The sequence below is a fragment of the Centrocercus urophasianus genome, unplaced genomic scaffold, assembly GCF_019232065.1.
Source record: "Centrocercus urophasianus isolate 14NV4802_14NV808 unplaced genomic scaffold, USGS_Curo_1.0 seq_20, whole genome shotgun sequence".
Classification (NCBI taxonomy): domain Eukaryota; kingdom Metazoa; phylum Chordata; class Aves; order Galliformes; family Phasianidae; genus Centrocercus; species Centrocercus urophasianus.
In genome coordinates, this window is record NW_024884756.1 from 11,855,424 (window position 1) to 11,873,020 (window position 17,597).

Consider the following 17,597-nt stretch of genomic DNA (forward strand, 5'->3'; position numbering starts at 1 on the left):
GCTGCAACTGTGTTCTCTTAGAAGTGCAGGTAGCAAGGTGTATAAAACAGGGTCTTGCCTGGGAATTAGCAGCTTTCTCAAGCACAAGCGTTCCATGGACAGTACAGAGGTGAGCACCATTTAGGAATGTTTGTGCAGAACACAAGGACTGCAAAGAAGTAGGTTCTGCACAGTGTGCTGTCACAGATGTTCTTGCAGACAAGCATGTAAAAAGCCAAATGTTTTAATGGAAATTAAGGAGTAAAAGGGAAGAAAGGACCTGCTGCAATTAGGCACCATGTGACATCGTCCTTATGAGCTGATGGCATGATTGCATTGCTCCACATCCCTGGTGTATTATTCCACTTAATGACTTCCAGGTGGAATTGAAAAAAGAAGTGTGTGCAGAAAATCCGCTTTCTGTTAAGATACTAATCAATACAAAAGTTTAAGTTCAGAGATAAAATAGGAACAAGAAAAGTGGAAAAGCAGTGGTCTTTGTGCATACCTGTATTTCAGGACCAGGGACCAAGGAAGGACTTTTTCCTTCACCCACTGTGCCAGTGGATTTGTGTGGTCTGGGGCAGTAAAATTCCCTAGCAGTACCCTGGTGAGTCAGAGGACTGACACCTACAGCCTCTCACAGTTGCCTTTTTGAGACTCAGATTTTCCAAGAGCAATGACAGAGCTGTTTCAGCAAAGCAAAATGCATATGCTTCCATCTAAGACCCAGGTTTTAGAGCGTTCAGATGTCTGATACGATGACTGAGCTTTGAACACATAGGATGCTTCAGTCATTGCCCGTAGAGAGCAGGGAGATGTAGGTGCCCATTTTTCTGGCTGGGAAATTGGGGTGCCCAAATAGTTGTCACAGAGAGGAAGCCGAGAGTGGAGAAAAGGCTACCAGTTCCCTGGTCTCCATTTTAATTAAATTCTTTTTGCAATTGTCTTCCCTGGCAGTTTAGCTGGTGGAATGTGGTCTAGCGGAGGAATTTTTGGCTGCAGACTTGACAGGAATGTTTTTCTGGGCCAAATTCTTGCTTAGTGTAAATTAAGATAACTCCACTATCTATGATTACAGTTCTAGTGATTTACTCCTCCCTGTGAGAATCTGGCCCTGGCTTGCAGACAGTGGGCAGTGTCATATAATTTGTTCTTTTTCATTTTAGTCTGTCTAGACACTTGTACAGCACCTCTTTCTGGGAGAGCTTTATGCCAGCAGCTCTGGAGTAGCACCACACTTTTCTGATAAGAAAATCTTGGTAAATACAGTGTAGAGACCCATAGTGAGTTCAAGTTCAGCCTTTTACCTTCCTTGTGCAGTTTTTGGCTTTGATAGTCTTTGTGTTTTTATGTCAGAGAGGTGTCAGAATTTCTCCCCAGTGGAGGGGAGAAACAAGTCTGTTGTTTTCCCTGTTTTTTGACCATGTCCAAACTGAATGCTGAAGAAAGACAACAGGTGTAGATGCATCATTTCTGTGGTGCTTTTTCTTTTAGGTTCTCTGTTGTGTTTTTTCCTTCACAAACCACCTGGGATGGTGCACACGCACACTGCTGCCTGCGTGATGCCCTTCCTCCCACTTGGCTTGTGGCGCACGCAGGGCCCTGTTTGTACTGAATCCTCAGATTTGCTGGCCACACTTGAGCAGATGATTAGCTGTAAGTGTTTTTCTCCCCTTCCATTCTCTTGCCAATTCCTGAGCTACTTGCAAGGACTGTCTGTAAACTCTCTTTGTGAAGAGCCAAACACAGAAGGGCGACGACTCTGACCATGGCTTGGCAGTGGTAGAGATGTATACCCTTCTACTACCATTCCTTCTGTTTGAATCCAAACACACTTAACTCAGCCCCTAGTCCCCATAATATTTTACAAGATTTGCTATTCATAAAGTCCCGCCCTCTGCAGTCACGTTATTGTTAACTGCCTACATTTATGTCTGTCCCCAGCCCACGAAGAAAAGGCTTTTTATAGCTGCAAAGAAAAGTCTGAAGATAGGAATCTTAAAGCAATTAAAGTAACATTTCTTTTTGAAAAACAAAACAAAACCAACCCAACGCATAATGCACAAAATATGTGTGGGTTTCCACCTGAGCTTGATAAATACTGACAAAGCGGAGTTCTCCCAGAAAAGCAGCTTGCATGGAAATGGGTAAGAGATTCTTTGTACAGTGTAATGATTTTGAGAGACATTTCCCCTGTGAACCACAGCCGAGTTTGCACCCCTTCCCCCACTGTCGGCAGAGGCAGGAACGTATGACCAGCTGCGTGTAAGCCATCGCTGTGTTAATAATGCTGCTGTATTGATCAGATTGGGCTTCTTTGTCACCAGGGACATCTGGGGGGATTTGTTCAGACTCCTAAGGCTGTGCCTCCTAAAGAGCATTTTCCAGTCTTTTCACTGGGCGAAGGGTGTGCTGTGCTTTTTGTCCTAGCCTACAGAATGGTGCTTTCAAAAGATTTCATGGTGTCCCACCACCCATTGCCTTTCTTTTCTGCTCTCACGGCTTCCACCTCATTGCTGCTCAGAACTGGCCATGTCTCAAGCTTCAAAATGTGTTGCAGCAAGATCGGATTCTCTGCCCTTGGAGAGCTCCTTGTGGCTGTAAGCACCGCTGCTGCTGGAATGTGAATAAACAGAGTTACGGGAACAGGAGAGGCTTCCTCTTTGCTTAGAAAGTGAGCAAAACATCAGTAAGAATGCGGCAGAGAAGGAAAACATGTGCAGGGTGGTTTTGTTCCCTGCCTCCGCCTCCAGGCTGATATTCATGACCTTGTTAAAAAGATCGGTGTGCTTCAGAGGCTGCACGTGGTCATTTTTGAGTGTAGGGAAAAACGAAATGTGGCTTTTATTTTTTCATCTGATAAATTGCCAATTGCAGGTTTTACTTACAGAACACTTTGAGTAGGCTGAGGAGAACACAATCACCTTGATATTATATTTATGAGTAAAAATGGTATGAGGGAAAGAAAGCTCTTTGCTCACATGTAAAGTAGACTCTTAATGCAGTTTTTTTTATTCCAGGAGTGCTTCATTACTTCTGGTGGGGTAGGGACACATTAGCATCTTCAGAGGAGGAATGGAACACCTCAGGGAGCTCCCAGGAGCTTGCAGGGTCAATCTGACTTCATGGTTTTCTGACCCATGTTGTGCACTCAGTGCTGTGTTGATGGGAGATCTGCAGAACTGGGGATACCTGTGGTCTGATGGGAAGGGTTAGAGATATAAAATGGATGAATTCCCTCTGAACATTGCTCTCATGATGGAAGGCATCAATCACTGAGGTGCTCATGCTGTCCTCCTGAATGTGTCCACGTGTTGAAAAGGCCTACTTTTGACTTCTGGAGGGACTCACGATGGCAAAAGTCATGAATAGTGCTTGAAATACTGCATTCTGGTTGTGCAAACTGTGCCAGCATGTAGCGATAGTGATAGCTAACACAGCGTGTTTTGAGCTTGTTTCTCTCCCTTTCTGAATCCTCATTCCTGGTCTGTGGGACTGAAGCAAAGCCCTCCAGCAGCCCCAGTTACCACCACAAGGAATTTTGGCTCTCACTTTAGCACTGATATCATTGCAACTGCCTGGGAAGCGGTGGGAGGAGAAGCAGCAAAGGCTCCCAGCATCGTTCCCTGTGAGGCAGAGGCTCAGCCTGTGGTCTCTTGTGCAACTCCTCCTTGCCTAGCATAAAGGTTACCTTTGTGTGTTTATAACCAAAATAATATTGCAGTTCCTGAAAGCTGTAATTTGTACGTGGGGGAACATGATGTTTGTGTTTATCTGTTACAGGGATTGTACCATAGCAGAGTGACAGAGTTCTCAAAGTGTTTGGGATGATGATAGCTGGCAACAGACCCTGCCTGTGAGGGCTACTAAAAATGACTTCAGCAATATTGATGATAAACAAAATGATGGGGAGGGTTGGTTGTGCCACAAGGAAGGGGACACCACTTCTGCAACAGGAGAGCTGTTGTACCTCAGCAACAGAACATGTCCTTGCTCTTCCCCTTCCCACAGACCAAGCTGAGAGAGCCTGGCCACAGTCTTCCAGGCCATGATAGCAGAGACTTCCATCTCATTGCAAAAAGGCAATAGAGGGAAGGAGCAGTATACAGCTGCCCTACAAAAGCAGACTTATTGTAGAAGGTACTATATAGTCTTAAATAAATAGAAAAGGAAAATCAGGGAAAATAAGATTCTTAAGGTAAACTAAATTTTTAAAATGTCTGAGTTGGAAATAGACCCAATAGCATGTCTGCTGTTGGGATTATAATAGTCACAGTTTGTTTCTCTTTTCCTTGTTGGTAAATGAGTTTTGTTTGTTTCTGTTCTGGAGGGTGGTGAGAGACCAGAGTACCCTGTACCAAACCCTTTATGTTTGTAGTGAACTGGAGATGTGTGTGATGGTTCAATAAGGCTGTATGCTGTGAGTGTGTTATCTTCTAACTCCCAGCAACATCATTGGGGCTTTCTAATGTTGGAGAAAGTGGCAAGTCTCATTCAGTTTACTCAAATACGATACTTACGGATGGGTCTGGAAAGCCAAAGGTCTCAGTAAGATCCTCCGAGCAGTAAGGTACAGGCAGAATGGATGCTGAAAGCCTTACGGCATTGTCAGCAGAGATGCCCTCACCTTCAGAAGGTGGTGCCGAGTGTTGTGCTCATTACGGACCTGGAATTAATTTGGGAACCTTCCCAATTAATCTGAGAGGGACAAATGCCAGGAAAAACTTGAGGCAGGGCCTGGCAGTCTTGCACAGTATTCTCCAATGTTTCCAGGGAGGCTTTGCCAGGAGAAAAAGAGTAGGTTGCCAGCAGAGAGAGCATGACCACGGGCAGTGCCTTGCCTTAACCACAGGGTTCCTGCCAAAGTAAAATGTTGCTGAGGAGATGCAGTGTGAAGGAACAAGGAAGGAGAGGATGCTAGTGGGGCAAGAGCCTGGAAAGAAGAGGCTTTGGGAAATACTTGTATCAGACAGCTTTCTGAGCAGGTCTTAATCAGGTCCTCTCCCATCCTTCACCTCTTTCACCTGCTGCTGCAGAACGTCAGTATCTCCTGATGCTTCGTCAGAGCACTCAGCCTCTGCTTGCAGTAATGTAGTACCACCCTCTGGGACTTTGTGTTGTAATCTCTGCAGACCTGGCATTCGGCAGGTATCCATACTGGGCATTTCTGTGGAGGATGTCATGATGGCTTATTGCATAGTTAGATCCTCTAACAAAAGAGCAAGGCCCTTGTGCACAGAAAAATCTTGAATTGACCATGTTGGCCTCTTGGATGCTGGGAAATCGTTAGATCTTCCAGGAATACCAAGACATTGCATTCCTTCTAGGCTATTTTCTGGCTGCTACTACTATTAATAGCTTTGTCCTGAAATAGCACTTTCATATGGCAGTGTATTAAAACCCGTAACAACTGGGTGGATGTCCACAATCAACAGACTGAACAAGCCAGAATGAGAGCTGTGCCTGTGTAAGTTGGCTCACAGAGGTGTTCTGGCTCCAGGCAGCTGGTGATGGGACCTGCTGAGCTTTCTTAAGTCAGTTATGGGAGGGCTCTTGGTGGCATCTCCCAGCTGTCCATCTTATGCAGCAGCTGCTAGCTGCACAGCCTGCTGCAAACTACACTGATGCAGGGAAGATCTCTTTCATGGGGAGGAAGCACTACCCGGTCTAGATCTGACAGCACACTTCAACTTGCCATTAGTATCCACAAAAGGATGTGCCAGATTCCTTTATGTTTGGTCTAAGGCATTTTGGGGACACAGGTCTCCTCAGGTGCCTGTGGCAGGCGCCTGTGTTGCTGGTGAGTGGCTGGGCCAATTCTGGCAGGCTCTTTTCCAGTATGCTCCAGCAAATTGCTTTAAAAAGAGGACCCTGCTGCTTTTACTGGGGCGTGTGGCAGCACAAGTGCACCGTCTGTGAGATTTGAGGCTGGATCAGAATCCCTGATGGCTTATGTTTTGGCACAAATGCTTTGGCAGTGCAACACAGAAAGGAAAAACAATGGGAAAACATTCTTGGCAGCAAGGGGGTATCCTTTAAAGAGCACCTGCTGTTGAGTAACAGGCAAGTTTACCTGCAGTGGGATGCATGAAGACTCTTCTTCTTCTGTACAGTGATGAAAATCCTGGGATAGACATGGCAGTAACCTGATAGTGAGTACCTCCAAATACACTGCTGGCCCACATTAAGCCAATCCAAGCATCAGGATGTGGTGTTTTTAAATTCTTCCAATTTTTCCATTTCGGTCACATTGTTCCTAATAAAGTAGACAAGATTTGTAATATAAAGTAACAATCTCCAGCCATCAAAGAACATGTCAAATTCTGCTTCACGTAAGCCAGAGTTAAATGGTGATAATTTAGAGCAGAACTTCATGGAGTTGGAGTGTTGGCAAGGTCCTCGGCTGATGTAAACAGGAACAATGAAATCAGTGCTGCTCTGTGCTGATTTACCCCAGCTGAGGATCCGGTTGTGCTTCCCATCGCTTTGCTTCTGGATTGAGTTTTTTCTCAGTGTGATGGTGAAACCTGAGGCTGCTGTCTTCTCTTTTCCCTTCTCAGACTGGCATATTTATCACAGCAGCACATGCATCTTCTTGCTCTTGTAAGATAACAAATTGCCCAAATGATTTTTAAAAAAGGAGAAGGAAAAAAGCAGCAAATGGCTTTTGTAGGAGCGATTAGACCATTGCTGTGTTCACATAAGAATTTAAACTTCAGCCAAGCAGCACTCTGTTCCCTGCATGGCTTGAGGCAGACTTTGGTCCTGTATGTTTATTGTGGTTTAGAAATGGTATAAATGCTCTTCTATTCTTTTTAGTTCTGACCTTATTCTACTCCGTATTCCCCTACTTCCTCCTGCTTCCTGTTTCCCAGACAGGTCCCCACCTCTTCCTCCTCACAGCCAAAAACAATTCAAAAGGCAGTGTACAAAAGGTCTTTTTGAGCCGTGAGCTGTGGCAGTGAATGAGCATCGTGTGTGGAGTAGGTGCAATAGTCCCAGCACACGGATGTTGGTCATACAAATTTAAGGTGAGGAACGGGACATTTTTGGGTTAGGAATTCAATGCTATACATCCTCCTGTTTCATATGTTTTTAGGTCAGAGCAGAGGTGACTCACAGCCCTCACAACCCAGAATGCTCTCTTATGAAATGTACCACATGTCGAGTGTATTGATGACACCTCCTCTTAAGATTTTAGTTAATTGTGAAAAATTGTGCTTGCAAATATGTTGCCTGAGCCCATGAGAGCACAGCCGGTGTACACATTAGTGCCAGCTGATGAGGAAATGTGAAGCTATCTCTGGATGTTAATGAAACATCTCTAGCTAGTACATTTTTTTCATTCATGATCCAATCTGGACTAATTACAAGGAATCCAGTTCTGCTCTGTAACCCCACAGCAATACTTCGTAGGGATGAATCTTAATTGAGGATCGAGACCTAAAATATTGCTCTACTTTGTACATTTCACAGCCGTCAGCATTTACTTTAGCATATCCATTTCCTGTGAGAAGTTTACCACACTCTGGGGCATGCTTTGAACCTGATCCTTTGATTTCAGTGGGAGCTAGAATAGGCACTTCTAGAAGCTAATTGTCCCTTTTTGCTATTTATATATATAAATTAAAGCTGCTTCCAAGTGGGACAGCAACAGGTTAAATACCTACTCAGTGAAGTTTGGAGGAAAGTTCATAGCAAGGGTCACTAGCCAGCTTACTCAGAGCCATGCAAGGCTGTTACACAAAGAAGTCATCTCTTCAGAAAGATTCTGAAAGGCATTATTTATACATATCTATATATAATAGCTTAAAGGGCTTTTGTATGGCTACTTGTGGTCTGAACTGCATGGCAGCAGACAGTGAGTGCTCTGATGTGTAAGCACACATGGGTTTTATCATATTTTGATACTAGCACAATGGGCTGCCTCCACTTTTGAATTCTTCATTTGGCCGTCCTTAATCCTTTGCTGACACTGCTGCTGTTTTTTGTTGTGACTGCTTCAGATATTTTTTCTATCATTATTAAACAGTCAGAAAAACAACGCAAGCTCTCCAAAGCCCTGGTTCAGTGTTCACAGATTTCTTTCATCCATTTTTTAATCTAGATGCCTATCAAATTCAGCCATGCTTATCTGCAGTCCTTTGTTCAGTATCTCACAACTAGTGCACTGAAACTCTCTATGCTTAGAGCCCAAATACCACAGATATTTAGTGAACAAATATGGTTTGTCCTTTTACAAAAATATTTGACTGATATGATTAATTTTATTATCGCTAATTGAGGAACAAATCTTGATTTTGACTTCTTGATTAGATTTGTGGATTATTCTGTTCGAGGCATTTGTTTCACTACCCATTTCTGCTGGTGGAAATTGCTAATTTATAGCAGAAGTGTTTTTTTTCCTTTCAGCTTTAGAGGCTGACCAAAGTCTTTGCTGACCCTGGTTACATCATGCCCCAGAGCAACAGGGAGATGGCTTCTGTTTATTTGAAGGTTGTGGTGCTGCTCCTTAAGTAAATCTGCAGACTTCTTACATTAAATGGTATCTTTGCTTAATGACGTTGAGGCTTCTGACTTCAGTATCTTTTATGGTCAGAAGAAAAACGCTGTGAAAAGAACGCGGGGAGAAAGCTGCCAGGGTCGTGGTATGGAAACATTCTCTGAGACTGTTTTTGTGCCTGAATGATAGCAAATGGGCTGGTTTGCCTAAATACATTTCCTTAAGAGTTCACTCTTTGGGCTGACACCAGGGGGAAAAAACGGACACAGGTCATAATTACCTTGAACACATTTGCAGAGACTTTGGTTCTGTGCAGAATATTCAACAGAAATGACAGAGTTAACAGACTTGCCTAGTCCAGACTGCTGGCTGCAGAGGCACTTAGCCTCTGTGAGTGGACTGGCCTGGCAGCTCATGCATGCGCTGGAATTACCACAGGAAAACAAGGCTTTGTAAATCAGCTGATCTTTGCTGACCATGTGTGTGCCTGATTTTGCTCTTGGCAAAAGCCTGCTTGTTGACATAGAGTTAACTTGGATTTGCCTCATATTTACAGGGGGGCTAAGAATGCATGCAGAATTTTGCCATGAGTTAGGTGTCTGCAAATGGCTTACTGTACCTGAAAAGTATAGCTGTCTTTTTCTTAAGGAACTGTATAACATCTGGGCAGGATGCGCTGGCACATGGCTAGGAGTTTTGCCTTTCTTGTCTTTGAAGTAGAAACTATTTGCTGTTGCCTAGCTGAAATCTTTTCTTACTATCCACTCAGAGTGGATAGTGCACTTTCAGAGTGCAGTTTTCCCATTTTGCTGAATGTATTTAGCAGAACTACTTACTTTAATACTAAAATTCTGTTAATTTTATGCCATCCCAAATGTTGGGCTTCAGATGTGCTGCAGCTTTTGACAACTAGCAACTGCCCAGTAAAGGTTGCCAAGAGGAAAAGCTGGAGGTTTTGGCAGCTGGCTGGAAATAGACGACAACCTTGGAATAGATGGGCAAGAGTATTGGGGTTTGTTGTTGTTCAGGAAGTAATGAAGGCTTTTGGTGGCAGGGAGAAGATGGAGCTTTCAAAACTTGCTTTAGGGTTAAAGGGAAAAATAACATGACATTCCAGGAAAGGCAGGTAAATTTTCGACCTCTTACTCCTCTTAATTCAGAGCTGTCTCACAGCATTCCGTTCAATATCCAGGAACCAAAATGCAAGTGCCACTGCAGCTGGAAGCTTTTACTTTTCTAGTGAACGACATACTGACACCAGGCACTGGACCTGGAAGCAAGCTGTGATAGCTTGGTCTGAGCCATGGTAACCCTCACCCTGGAATTGTTGTTTTGGGATGCGTTCAGGTTGAGGATGCTTTCTCTTCTGTTGCAGTCTTGACATGTCTGTAATTTTTTCATGTTACAAATGAGATCCATTTTTTATGTGCCAGTGGATAGTGGTGAGATCACAATGGAGGATGGAATTTGACCTTAGCTACTGCATATATAATTCTGCTTTGCACCAATAAAGATTTGCTGCAAAGAGAATCCTTTCAAGTACTGTAAACAGAGCTGGTAGATCAGACCTGCTTGTCAACCGCATTTGACATTTTCATTCTCTGTCACAGCCTGATCTAAGTATCCAACTTCTTAATTAGGTTTTGGATAGCTTCCAAGATCGGTGCTTGATGTCCCATTTTATCTGCAGTAAAATGGCACTTAGAATTAACTAGCACTTCCAGATGAGGACTTCCCATAATCTGCTAGAAAAATTCAGAATCAAGATGTTATCAAATACTTCAGCATCAACAAAACAGAGGAACCCACTGAACATGTTGATTAGGTGTCTTCCCCAACTGGCCTCAAATCATTTGAAGTGTTTGGGCTTTTGTTTTATCCTTGGCTGAACTTCACTGTCACCGTGTTGTCCTGTCTTTAGCTGTACAAAACACACAGGATCTTGAATACTGTAAAGGCTTTCTGCTGGCTGCTGTTAGGTGAGTGCTAAACTCTGCTGAAAATGGTACGTGTCACATCTCCACTCTCAGAGCATGTGTGTGTTTCTTCTCCACTGCATTCTGTAAGAAGTAGGTCCTTGCCAGGCACAGAGCAGCACTACAGTGCTTGTCTTGTACTGCCAGAAGGACGTGGTCCTTTGTGGTGTATTCTGCTGCTCTGCTGAGGAGGTGGTATGGCGTGGGGAACAAAGAGATGTCACAGCTTACCAGAGTGTAGTCAGGAAACACCCATCATTGTTTGTAGGTGATGAAAATGCACCTCTGTTGGGAAACTGAATCTTTTTGTAATTGAATCCAAAATTAAGAAATCAGGCTGAGTTTTTGTGGGGAATGTGCATGTGCCAGATGGTCGTCCTTTACTCATTTACTGGCTTTCTGCAAGTATCTGGAGTTTACCAAAGTCATATCTTATTATTTCTCAGCTATTAATCAACGTTTATTGTAACTGGCTAAACTGAGGAGCAAGGGGCAAAGTGAATGACCCTTGTTAGTCAGGGCAGGTGGGTTGAAGTAGCTGGGTCACTTTTTATCCTTACCCTGCAAAAACCATTTGACAGCAGTCAACAGTCTTACCGATCTTCTTATGTCCCTGAAGGGAAACATCTTCCTCTTCCCATTACAGTTTTGAAGCCTTTATTGCAACTAATCCTACAGGCACTGGGTAAGAAGGTTCAATACCCATCAGGTTACTTGCTGTGTAGCAACCTACAGTGTAGGAAGGCTTAGTTCACACATGTGAAGTATTACATCTATTACAGCAATCTCCCCATCTCTTGCATGAGTATGTATTGAGAATCCAGACATCCAGCAGAACTGGCAGTGACGACAGGAGCAGCTTGCTCTCGTCTCATTAACTCTGGAACACTGTCCTCTCAGGCTGGTGGTGGAAGTGGAAGCAGTAGATTTCACCAGTGTCTGAATATAGCCGTGTGGGCTCATGTCTCTGGGTATTTGTCAGTGTCCTGCTGCTCTCACACAGAATTGTTAGGTTTTGCTGCACTTGTCGGCAAGTAACTTTGTGGGAGTGGAGGTGGAAGAACTATGCTTCTGCTTTTGAAGGTCCCCAAGGCTGGCGGTCTCAGCCCGAGTGGCTTCACCAGCTCAGAGCTCAAGACAAGGGGTTAAGCTTACACGGCCTAAAAATGCTAAGCCTTGCTGGGGCAGGAGTGAAAAAACCAGGCTGCATTCAAAACGCTGCTTGCCACTCCCCAGGCAATTTGGGCCCGAGCAGGGGAAGGTCACATAAGGTACTTGGCACATGCCAGGGAGTGCATATGGGGAAGGAAGCTTTGTTCTGCAGGCCGAGCCCTGCATCGACAGCAGGTAGGAGGTGACCGGGCTGCCGCAAGGCTGCGGCCTGAGCTCTCCTCGGGCTTTGTCTGCCATGCAGATGAGATGGAGATCCTCCGGCTCAGCGCTGCTCAGCTTCCCCTTGTTGACTTGGTGGAGGGACTGTGGGGAGCGGGAGGGAGGGAGGGAGGGGCTTCATTATATTGTTTCTTTTCCTTTGAGTTGTTTTTTTCCCTCTCTATGGGGAGATGGGCTTGATCCACTGGTTTTGGATTTCTGAGGCAGAAGGCAAGGCATGACCAGCTGGTGTCTTGAAATGGCACAGGTGCAATGGCTGCGGGAGGGGGGAGCCAAGAATAATTACAGGTTTCTGAAGCATCAGGCTTTGCCTGAAAAGGGCTCATCGAGAAACTGCTCTTTATGGAAAATTAATGGTGAAGCTAAAAAAACTGTCAGGCCTACTATTGTTATCACTGGGCTAGTGGCGCCTTAAAGGAGCAGCACCTTCTGCTTGCACCCATGGGCCCCAGAGCCAACGTGCAGCTTTCTGGTCTTGGCAATTGAAGTCTCCTGCCACTGTTGTCACATTTAATGGCTTTTAGTCCCAGCCTCCTCCTTTTTTTTTCCCCACTTCTATCCCTAATTTCTGATTATGTTTTTATTTTACTTTGGAAGACTTCTGTTTATTAGGTCCCCAATCTATTTCTGCCCCACTGGATTAAGGCTAAGTGAGACAGAAAGCCCAAATTACATGATGTGGAGAGTTAAAAAGCATCACCTCTTTTGTTTTGTGTGTGGGATCAATCCTGGAGAACTGTGCGGTTCACTTGGAAAGCTACCCCAAATCCCTTAATTCATCTATGGAGAGGTCAGATCCCCACCTACGGCCATTCTCCAGTCCCAGAACTGCATGTTAAGTAGGCTTTTTGTGTCCACAAGAGCAGCTCTCCATTGTTACTGTGAGCAGCCCCAGTATGGCTTCCCTCATTGCTGGTACCAAAGTGTCTGCTTTCCAGGGGGAGAAGAGTGAGCAGGGTCAGTAGGTGCTGGTGCCACAGGGACAGCATAGGGGCTGTCCTCAGGAATGAGATCAGATGGACCTTCGGAACAGGGCACTCCTGAGTGAAAGCTGAAAGCCTTCTCCCCTGCCCCTGTCCCTCAGGGGAAGTCCTTGGCCCCAAGTTAAGGTGTGTTCAAGGTGAAAAGGTTCAGCTGTCACACAAGCCAGCAAGGTTAGGTTGCAGCAGAAGCAGATGCTGTGACACCTTGCTGTGAAGCTTATTGCTGATTCCCATCATTTCCAACTTTCTGCTGTGCTCAGGAAGTAGGGTAGCCTCAGGGGCAGCCCAGCGGATGTACAGGGCCAAGTCACATTGTTGCAGCAGGAAATAGGAACCAATCCAAAAATCCAGCTGAAGGAGCAGTGGTGAGAGCAGAGAGCACAAATGAATGGTTTCTCGTGATGCTTGGAGCAAGGCTGTTGGAGAAATGAGCTGGCTGCCCCCAAAGGGAATCCCCTAAGTCCTAAATGTTGAGCTTGCACTGAGTTAGTTAGTGTCCATATCATTGTTCCTCAGTCTCATTCTGTTTAGGAGGTGGAGCAGCAGGCTTCTGATGATCTGGCTTCAGCTTTTGTCTGCTGTTGCCTATTGAAATCACTGCTGGAAGAAAAGAGGATAGGTGGTTGTTGCAGCCCGTTGGTTTCCTGGGGCAGTGCAGCAGTTTAGTGTTAACCCAGAGCAGAAGGCAGCAGAATGCCCAAGCTGTGGGCTGCAGCTCGCGGATGCCAGTTTTCAGGTAATTCTGGGAGGGCACACTGGTTGAACTTCTGCTTGCTGAGTGTCAGGAGCCCAAAAAGTTACCAACTTCATCTTCTAGGGATTTGGCAAAAACAGTTCTTCAGAGATCCCTTTTATGGTAGACAAAGAAGTGAGGCCCCCTGCTAAGTTTGAGCAACTTGATCATTTGGTGGTTTGCTTAAGGCGAGATTGGTGACTAGTAAGTCCAGACACATTGCATACACAGTCTCATGTGACTCCACTGAAGTATAGCACTTCTCGCTTGCATAAATTGCCATTTTTTTTGTTTTTTGCCAAGTCCATCTCTACAGCTCAAATCTATGACTGGGTATATTAAATAATTAAATAGATAACTGTCTGACAGAATCTTTTTTTAAATTCAGAAACTCTGGATGTCATCTCACCAATTTGTATCTGCAAACAGTAGTGTTGCTTCCAGGGTACACTGAAAGTAATAATCCTGAGTTAGATGTTAGCTCCCAGGAAGCTGTGAATGGAGCCTTTTTGTGCTCCTATTGAGGTTTGTACTCAAAAGACAGGAGTCTCTGTCTCATCTCTAGTGGTAGGAAGCTTTTGTTTCTTAATCAGATGTTGGGCTTCCAGGTTGAGATGTAGTTGGACCATTAGCTCCATTAAGCTGCACTGAATATTTCTGCCTAAAAATCCCTTTCTTTATATCTTTAAAGTGTTCCCTCAGGAGTAGTTTTTAAAAGTTTCAAAAAAATATCTCTGTTGGTATGTATGTTATTTTAAGTCCTGTAAAATTTCAGTGAAGGTATTAAACCAACTATCCTTTCAGGCAGCAAGAAATGAAAAACAACACTAATAAACTCCATTAAAAGCTCCCAAAACTACAGATAACGGCTTTCTATAAATAATAAAAGTCTATAATGTTGGTTTTGGAGAACACTGGGCAGCATGATGGTGCCTGGAGGCTTTATTGGTGCTAGTGCTAGCTTAGGGCAGCTCATACAAGCTACATTCAAGTAGTAGGTTCACCCCATCCTCATGCTATAATCACTGCTACGGAGATGTAGGAACACATTTTTATGCGGCAGCATCTCTGCCTGCATCTTCACCTACTTTTCAAGATGCTGTGTGCATGTCCTTGTGTGTAAATGTGGTGTTCTGTATACAGGAGGTCTACTTGTTCAGATGTGACAAAAACCCTCTAAAAGAGGCGCTAGGTCCCCACTTTCTTGTCGCATCTTCATCTTCTCTCAGCCCCTTCAAACAAGCTATGCTGTTACTGCGGGATTTTCTTTGTCTCCTCTTTCTATCTTAAAATGATTTACTTAAGATTTATGCCATTTTAGGAGAAGATTGGGCCTCAGCCAACAATGCAGAGTTAAGTTTGTAGTAAAACGTAATGTGTGTGAAGAAAGAGGAAGGAATTTGCTGGAGAGGTGACTTTTTGTGTGCACCAGGAGATTGGGCAGTTTGAATGTTTCATGTAGAGGTGATTGTTTGCCAGATTACATTTGAAATGCGGCTGTGTGCAGATTTCCATGAAAATTTAGTGGATGCTTTCCAGTTATTGCCTACATTACCATAATATCCTCTACCATACACAGATATTCCCATGCCCTCTGTCCGAGCAGTTTCAAACAAGTGCCAAATCCCCATGCCTCCCAGAATCAGCCGTCTTTTAAGGAGGGGCTGCTGCACATGAGTGCTGTCTCTAAATGGCTCTGGGCCATGCTGTTCCCCTGCCCTCGGTGGGAGCTGTGCTGTGATCTCTCTCTAATAGCAATTTCTTTCCCTCCCTTCCCCTCCTGCAGACATGCCTCGAGTTGGAGCGATACCTTCAGACTGAACCACGGAAGATCTCTGAGAGCTTTGGTGAGGACTTGGACTGCTTCCTTCATGCCTCCTCAGCTCCAGATGCAGAGGACGGTATCCGACGGCTGGATCCCATTCTTTTGCCGGTGGAGACAAGTATGTGTGACAAAAGCGCCAACATGGACATTATCCTCTCACGGGACAAGCTGCTGTCTGAGACGTGCCTCAGCTTGCAGCCCACCAGCTCTTCCACAGAAAGCTACACGGCCGTTAACCAGGCCCAACTCAATGCAGTAACCTCATTAACACCCCCTTCCTCTCCGGAGCTCAGCCGCCACCTCGTAAAAACCTCACAGACTCTCTCGGCGGTGGATGGCACAGTGACTTTGAAATTGGTGGCCAAGAAATCTTCCCTCAGCTCCATGAAAGTGAGTGTAGCGGCAGCAACCGCGGGGACAATAAAGAGTGGGCAAAGTGACAGTGAACAAGGAGGACCAGGACTGGAAGCATCTCCAGAAAACAAGAAGAGGGTTCACCGCTGTCAATTTAATGGGTGCCGGAAGGTTTATACAAAGAGCTCCCACTTAAAGGCTCACCAGAGGACTCATACAGGTACTTGTGTAGGATGCTTCTTTCATCTTGTCCTCCTGCCGCCTAACCGTAACCATCTCCTTTCATTTTCATTTAGAAAAGAGAAAAAAAATCTCTTCTGAAAAGTCCAAGCCTCTGTCTATGAAACAGGGCAATGGAAAATTATGGCAGGCCAGCAAATGTCTCCTCTTTTCAACAGAATGGAGGAATTCGCGGTCTACCATCAATGCATTGAGTTTTCATGTGCCTTATGGGGCTTGATGGAGAGTAATTTTAGGATACTTAAAGGGTGGAAGATGTATCATTTATTGTAGAACTGTGGGCATGCCAATTTCGGTTTTCTGCATTCAGTTTCCCAAGACAGCTTTAAAAATGTTAATTTTAGTCAAGTGTTAATTGCTTCAAATAGAAAATACTGTGGGTAGGTTTTTGCTGCTTTTTGTGTAGGAGAAAGGAAAAAGCATATTTCAGTTTTGAGATATGCAGTTTAGGAATAATGTTTGTGTGAGAGGAAGCTTGTGTGTAGATGCAGATGTGTGCATACACAGATGCCGTACCCTTGAGATCTCACTATTTTGGGCTACACTAGTGATGAAATACAGTGAGAACAAATGGGAGAAATGCATGGAGTTTGGATGGAGTAGTAGATAGAGAGGGAAATGGAAAGATACCAGGCAGTTATTTTGGATAGTATTGATTAATGATGCATATAAGCTTTACTGTGTAAGTGTCTTGAAGCATAGCAAATTGGCTTCAGTTTGGCTGCTCAGCATCCCTCCTCTCCTGTCGTTTGTTCACAGTCCCCAGTAGCTTTTCGGCTGGCATTCACTGGCAGTAATAGCCGTGCAGCTTGCTAGCGTTGCTGCTTTGTTCTAAGTCTCACATGTGAGATGATAAATTCCCATTAGCACTATCTTATCATGTGATTATTCTTGTTTCCAGAGGGATTGCTGTAATCAGTTTTCTCAATTTTACTGTAAAATGTGTGGTCTCCTACAATAACTGCACATTTAATTCATGATCTTATCATGCACGCAGATTCCTAGAAGCGAGGTGGTTCTTGCAAGGTAGAAAATAACATGTTGGACCGGTGCAGTAAATCAAACAAATGTGTGGGCTGTTAAGAGAGCTGCATCCATCATGTACTAGGCAGCACTGTAAAAGTTACATGGTCTGAAGTATAAATCATAGTAAGACATAAAGGCATTGTTTTTGATCTTTTAATATGTGCTTTCTAGTGCTTTTACTGGAGATAGCCACCTTACCAGGAGTGACCTCTTTTGCAATTCTGTGATTTCAAAGCCAGTGAAAATAGTGCTTTCATTTTAAAACCTGCAGTGGTACAGTCAGGAGGCTCCTTGTGCTGCCAGTGCTGCTGTGAGGGTAACCACAGAGACACAGGCTCCACCAGGGCTGCCCAGGTGGATGTCCCAGAGGAAGTCTCCCTGTGAGCCAAGGGCACATCTATCCTTCCTGGCATACGTTTGGGCTGTGAGTTGGCACGATAACCTGTCTGTTCAGATGTGGCCCCTGCGTTCCTCTTCAAGCTGCAAGTGACAGTCTTACACGGCTGTTCCTGAAGTTAGCCAAGGATGTTCGCCTAGGTGGATAAATTTGTGGAATTTCTATGTTCTTATCACCCAGCAGGTG

At 44.6% G+C, this 17,597-nt stretch overlaps 1 protein-coding gene across 3 annotated transcripts in view; it reads left to right on the top strand.

The window, feature by feature from the left end:
• KLF7 (Kruppel like factor 7) overlaps window positions 1-17,597 on the top strand; it is a 59,281-nt gene that overhangs the window by 13,436 nt on the left and 28,248 nt on the right. For 2 of the 3 annotated variants that reach the window (XR_006169453.1, XM_042822437.1), the window contains exon 2: window positions 15,356-15,968. Coding sequence is in view for 2 of the 3 variants with exons in the window: in XM_042822437.1 (XP_042678371.1) it covers window positions 15,356-15,968 (613 nt within the window). In the remaining variant the exon portion in view is untranslated. The remainder of the gene's footprint in view (window positions 1-15,355; window positions 15,969-17,597) is intronic. The other variant, XM_042822438.1, reaches the window with a different exon arrangement.